Source organism: Acanthisitta chloris, unplaced genomic scaffold (genome assembly GCF_000695815.1).
Source record: "Acanthisitta chloris isolate BGI_N310 unplaced genomic scaffold, ASM69581v1 scaffold33267, whole genome shotgun sequence".
Lineage (NCBI taxonomy): Eukaryota > Metazoa > Chordata > Aves > Passeriformes > Acanthisittidae > Acanthisitta > Acanthisitta chloris.
The window spans coordinates 31,938-38,799 of NW_008682591.1; the positions used below are offsets into that span (position 1 = coordinate 31,938).

At 38.8% G+C, this 6,862-nt stretch overlaps 1 protein-coding gene across 1 annotated transcript in view; it reads right to left on the reverse strand.

Annotated features, from left to right (window-relative positions):
• Window positions 1-6,862, reverse strand: part of GOLIM4 (golgi integral membrane protein 4) — a 29,555-nt gene that overhangs the window by 16,259 nt on the left and 6,434 nt on the right. Inside the window, exon 2 of the mRNA XM_009078588.1 lies at window positions 523-597. Coding sequence (XP_009076836.1) covers window positions 523-597 — 75 coding nt within the window. The remainder of the gene's footprint in view (window positions 1-522; window positions 598-6,862) is intronic.

Here is a 6,862-nt window from a genome sequence, read left to right on the forward strand (position 1 = left end):
TGAGAAATACAATTTGTGCCAACATTTTCCTCTCACACACATACCTAGAAGTTAGTTTTAATCAGGAAAAAGTATGTAAGCATGTGTTTACCCTTAAGCACATGTCAAAGTACTGATTCAGAGTGCAATTTCCCATTGATGGAATGCAGGAAAAGATCCAATGTTTTTGGTACAAGTTTTGAGTTTTCAGCATGCCAGAACAGGATTTACACACACCCATACTGCACATATGTGTTAGGTTTATGTACACGGATATAAACATATTCTCTGTGCATACTCTGCCATGTTGCAGTGATCTATAAACAGTACTAAAATGATTAGTACTTGTTAAAAAATATTAGATTTTTAAAAAATTAAGAAACAAATTTAAAAGATGTACTCATAAGGCCAGCACATCTCTGTCTAAGAGGTGCTGCTAGTGTGTTATCCATTGGTAACTTGTTTAAAATAGAACAAAAACCATTGGGAAATTACTTTCTGCAATAATCAAGTTAAATGTCAAAGTGAAAAGCACATTTTTACCTTCTTTTGCTTTCTTATGTTCGAGCCTTTCCTTTTGTAATGACTTTTCTAATCTTGACCTGTGCTCATACACAACTGAAGAGAGAAATTTTGTGCACAATTAATTTAAAAAGCAACATAAACAAAACCCAAAGCCCACCCCTCACACACCCAGGGAGTGCTGGCACAGAATGTACCAGGAAAATGAAGTGGAATGAGGTCATAGGGTGCAGGGATGTTTGTATCATCTCGGATAGTAGTTAGTTTCCTTTTCCCATGTTTTATTGATCCCAATTTCTGGGATATTTGCATTGCATAAACATGGAATGGGATAACCTGGCAAGTGATTTGTTTATGTAGACAGTCTGCTATGGTGGAGCCACACAAAAGCTCCTAAATCCTCTCTCCCGCTTTGGTGTGCAGGAACATTTCCACTGAATCAATCAGGCTGGAAAAGCCCTCCGAGATAATCAAGTCTAACTTCTCAAAAACTGAAAAAAGCAGCATTTTCCCATGGTTTCATCCTCTCCTGCCTTGTTTGCAAAAAAGACTAGGAAATAAGCCAGGACACAGGGACAGGACAGGGAAGAGAGATGCACAAGGGCAGGATGGCTTCGAGGGCTGCAGCAGTGCACTGGACAGGCTGCTTAGGCTAAGGCATGGGGAATCTGAGAGCCATGCCTAAATTCTTCCACAAACTTGGCATACAGTATCCCTTTGGCCCCATCTCCCAGCAAGTTATGATTCCCAAAGACTGTGCAAGCTGCCCACGGGACCTTTCGGACACCATCCCCAAATGGGTTTTATATTTATGAGCTTGTCTGCTTGCTGTATCCGTGAGTACTTAAGATATCCAATATCTTTGGCTGCCAGGAAAGCAGCATTTCATTCAGCTTGTGCCTTGGACATGGAGTTCGGGATGTCTCACAGGCACTGGGGCATTGGAGATCCTATTTAGCCTATTTTCTCAGCACACACTAGGCTGAAGGATCATTATCTGAAATAACCAAGTCTGCAGCAAAGACATTAATTAGAACTCTCGAAAATGCACAATTATATGTGTTTAATCTCACAAGTATTTTCACTACCCAAATTACAATTTGGACTGTTTTAGTGGGTGATTAATTTACATTAATACAACATCTGATTGCTCCATCACAACTAGGAAACTCATTTTCTGAGAATAAGCTATTGGTGAACATAAGCCTTCAACAGGAAACATTAGAAAGATTTCAGAAAACTCCTCTTGCACCTTAAAACATGTTCTTAATTCCACCAAGGTGCATCCCACAGGCTTATCTCCAAGTGTTTACGTTTTGGCTCCGAAGCTGGATTGCTAATCAATCCTTGTCACCTATCCCCACTTCGCTATTTATCTTCTAAAGTCAAGGGCATCAGTCAAGATGAACTAAAGTATCAACAACCTCCAGAAGAAAACAAGCATGTAATGAATATTCACAAAGTCACCAGCAAGCAGCCTCGGAGAAAGGAAAAAAAAAATAGGCAGCACTACAGTAATGGTTTTATTTAGGCCCTGAAGGTAGTGAATGCTGAATTATAGAGCAAAAAGAACAGTGGTTGTAGCACAGCAGCTCAGGAGAGCACTGAAAATCCATAATGGGTTTCCCCTCCCATGCAATCAGGGCTGGAAACAGGCTTTTTGGCAAACAGACTAAACCACAAAGGGATTTGGAGGTAACATTTTCCATTCCACTTCTCTGTCTGCAAGTGTACCTTCTGCAGCTCCTCCTGGTGTTTTAACAAGTGTGGGGGGAAGCTCTGCACAACAAACCCATAACAAGGAAAGGAGAAGCAGAATGCAGTAGGTTTAGGGAGCTCTCACAGCTAATTGCACCTCTGCTGAGCTCAGGTTTTCCTGGCTTCGCACTGCATTTGCACGCAAGGTCTCTACACCCCTCCCAGGTAGTGCATCCTCATCACCACCTTCTGTGTGCCAACCTTGGAAATACTGAGACAAAGCTGGAGAAGTCTTAAAACAGCCCTTCAGATAGCCAAAAAAGGGCTACAACCAACTTCCTCCTACACGTTTGCCCTTCTACTTCATTTACTGGTGGATAAAAGTCCAAAATGTGCAGTATAATGAAGACTTTAATGAAGAATAATTATTAAGCAAACATAGCTTCCAGATTTTCTCACTTGTTCTTTTGGTGAGTAGGTTGCAGGTCAGATTTTGTAAGTAATTACAGGAGTTTATATCTCATAAATTATTTCCACTAGTTAGGAACTTAGAGAAGAATCCAACTACAAAGCTCTTGTTACTACAGCAGGAGATTTGTCCTTCTTTACTGCCAGCCTGGATATAAAATGCCCGAGTAAAAATTTGGAAGAAATAAATACATTGAAAAACAGATTTTCCAGTATAGGTTTTCCACCTGGGAGGTGGAACCTATATAAGCTATCTGATAAATTCCCGCTCGTGGGATGCACCAACAGGGCACTGCACAACTAAGTTTTTTCCTACAGTAAATTGTTAATTTTGTACTGATCTTTGGACAAATAATTGAACCTTGTTTCTATATTATTTTTAATAGAATGGTACAAAAAGGGGGAAAAAATGTTATCTGCACTATTCCAAAGCTGGAATAACTGCAGGTATCAGCTTAATTCTTGAAATTACCTATATAGTGTAACCCACACGAATGAACAAAGAATCACATCAACTCCCAGAGCCCAGAAACAGAACTGGTAACATCACAGCTAGATAAAACACCTTTCACCTTCAACAGGGAAATACTGAACAGCCCTTGAATCGATCCCAATTAAATCAAGTCCTTGATTTAAGATTCTTCTCATACAGAAAAGGAAGTGAAGGAGAAAGGGAGTGTGGGATGCTTTATAGATTCCCAGAAGATTACACCACTTTGACCCGTGCTGAACGTTAATTGCAACACAGGAGGTGATGAAAGCAGATCATTTAACAGTTATGGCTCTTTCTCTTTGCTTTGCACCTCTAAACAGTAAAACTATTATTAAGCTAAATAAGCCATTAGTGTATATTTAAAAGAAAGTATTGCCTAGTTTATATCATCAGCAACTTAGTGACTGTGTTACTCTGGTCTATCAGAAGGCTGATCCCAAAGTCCCCCAGTTCCCACTACCTTACATACTGGAAAATCAATATTATATTGGGATTTAAATATACATGGTGCAAGAAATGTTACTAATTTCAATGCGACTGTTTCTTAGGCAATTCTGCAATCTTTCTCTGAACTCACACTAATGTACTTCATTTATAACTAGCAGATTTCAGTAGTCTTGGCAACAGTCAGTGTTGTTTTCTCTCAGACTGTGGCAGAGTTGAACCAAGCCAACAGCGTGGGGTAAACCACACTGGCACTTTTCTAGTAACACTCTGAAGGTCTGTAGAACACAAACTTGTTAAAAACCCCAGTTAATTCCCAATTCTTGTCACTGCGAACAGAACCACCTAAAATGTGAACCTATGCAAATAGCTTTTCTGCTGAGAATAAAGCATTTCCATGAGCTAAAGGAGAATCCCTTCAGTACGGGATGTGGGAAACATTTTCAATTCAAATGACAATAATTAAAATTTTGATCTCAGAAGATATTTCTTGACTCCTCTGATATTAACATTTCATGCTGGGAGAACACATTATTACTATAGCAAGACGTGCTCCCCAGGCTTCCAGCCCTGTATTTAAGTCAGTGATTTGGCTTCAAACAAGGAGATCCACTATTTCACTAAGGATAATCTTATCAGAAACAGATGATCAAACCCTTATCAAACGGTAGCTCCTGGTTAAGCATAAGGATTCTCCACCACTGGTCAGGCCATCTGTTTCAGGGACAATCAATTTAGAGTTTAGCAGTAAATGGATATTCCAGTGACACCGCAAACATGTAAGAAAGAATGGAAGTATTCCCACAATAAAGACTAGGAAAACTATGTTTTAAGTATACTGCAAGAACACATTACAAAAAACACATAATTATCATAGAATCATAGAATGACTTGGGTTGGAGCTCACCTAGTTCCAACCCCCTGATGCCTTCCACTAGACCAGGTTGTACCAAGACCAAATATTTATAGTATACTGTACAAAATATTGAAGCTATTTAACACTTTATGTCCCTGAAGTTTTCTGGTTTGAAATTATACAAAAAACACAGAAATAGAAGTGAAAATAATGTGAAACTGATTGCGTGTGAGGCTTAATTATGGAACACTTCTGCATACAGGCAGAGATGGACTGCTCTCATTCTGCTCACTGCAAACCACAACTGCCACTGCATACAGTATGAAAATTACCTTCACTTTCAAATCAACTCCTACACTTTTCACTTTACTCACATGACCAAGTAATAGTTTTGCCTAATTACAGCCAGTCGCTTCAAATTCCTCCTGGAAAACCAAACCAGGCATTGGCAGTTGTGCTTAAAAACAACCACTCCTTTGACTTAATTTCCTAGTCATTTATGTTGTTCTATTAATAATTTAATGAAAAAAATTGTATTTAATATTTGCATCTTCATATTCGGGGGGTTTGTAGTGTCTGTCACAACCCCACCACTGATCTCAAAAGCACAAGGAGAAAGCACAACAGCTGCTTTCAAAGGTCCTGCACCAAAAATGAACTATCAGTTGAAATAAACCTGCTCAGTCAGTACTCCAGTAAGAAACCAGAACTAGTTTTGCTTTGACTGCAGTTCTGGAAAAGGGGGAATGCTGTACAATTTGGCATGCTAATGCAGTTCACCCCAGAAACACATCTTTATATTTCTAAGAAACAGTTGTGACCTCTATTCAATTCTAAGGATGACATGAAAATTAACTTCTAAACTGGAGTAAACATCTATATTTAATAGACTCCTTTAACTTCACCCTGCCTCATGTACTGCCTTTCTTAGAAGTCAGTAAGACCTCTAGGAAACAACAGATTTAAAATATGCTGGGATAGAGGAAAGGATTTATCATGTTGAAGCAGTAAACTGTAATAGCTGCTGCTAAAAATAAAAGTTTGAGAAGGGGTATTAAATGTGATTAAATATTTAATCCCTCACAGATAGGCTTCAGACCTGACTTTTATTAGGAAGGAGATCATGTTTTCCAGAGATTTCCTGTGCACTTCACAAAAGATTTCTTTCAAACTTTGGGCTACAGGTGGGACCAGCATCCCACCTTGCACAGGCTGTTTTCTACACACCCATCCATGCTAAACATTTATTTTTGAAGTGATGATACATGCAAACAGTCCAAACAAAACCTGTGTAGTGATTTTAGACTTAAATTAGCAGAATTACTTCTAAAAAATTCCATTCCCTTTCCTTTTCCTGACATTCTCCTGCCATTTTTGCCATGATGCCCCAGATCATTTTGAAGAAAATGAAGTTTCAGGAGAGCTGCAGAGACAACAGTTTTCTTATCATCTCTGAGTGTCAGGGTCTGCTCAACTCTCAGCTCCAGGAAACAAGGGCCTATTCTTTCTCTCCAAAATTGTTTTAGACTTTTTTTTTTTTTTCAGTTTTATTCAGGACTAGTGATTCTACCTACATGGTATCAGGATCTATATAAATATATATATTCAGAAATCAGTGCCAAATGAACTTTGAAGAAAAAAAACTTTATATATGCACACACATGTTCTTTTAATGGTCTCTCCTGATTGAAACATAAATATGCATTTTTATTAGAATGGAATGTGGCAAAAAAACTTGATCTAATTGCTCTGGTTATCACCTTACAAAGCTGCTAAACCACCTGGAGTCAGTTGTATGTTTTGAAAAACTGCATCCAGAAATCAAAGAGTTTGAGTTAGTGATTCATAATTTTCTCTGAAAATAGCTTTTTTTTTTAGTGTGATGGCATGGATAGGGACAGACTGCTTACTCTGCCCTCCGGGAGCTCAAGCAGGCCACACTTCTCTCATCATCTCTGTAATTAAGCTCTGGAAATGACTGCCAAACTCTGGGATCTGAGTCACCTTAGGAAAATAAGATAGCAGGCTAATTTCAGATACCTTAGGGGAGGGGGGAAATGTAGAGGATGAGATGGAGTAATTGCAGTTTTGTTTATTTTCTAATCAATGATACAGAGTAGAAAATCTCAGGAAGTTTGGGTTATGCTACGTCACTAGACAAAGATCAGAGGTGCATCCAGCACAGAAGACTCTTTAAACAGGGAACAGCATCCAAACATGTTGAATTCTGTAAGTACTCACCCCAGGCTCCAACATGACTAGAAATTCATGCCCCTGAATCCTAAAAATCCCAGGAAACAAACCACCCAACAAAAGATTCTGCTTTAATTACGTATTCTGAATAGCTCATTTTTTCACTAAGCTGAATGATTTAGCCTTCATTACCAACAAACCTCAAAGCA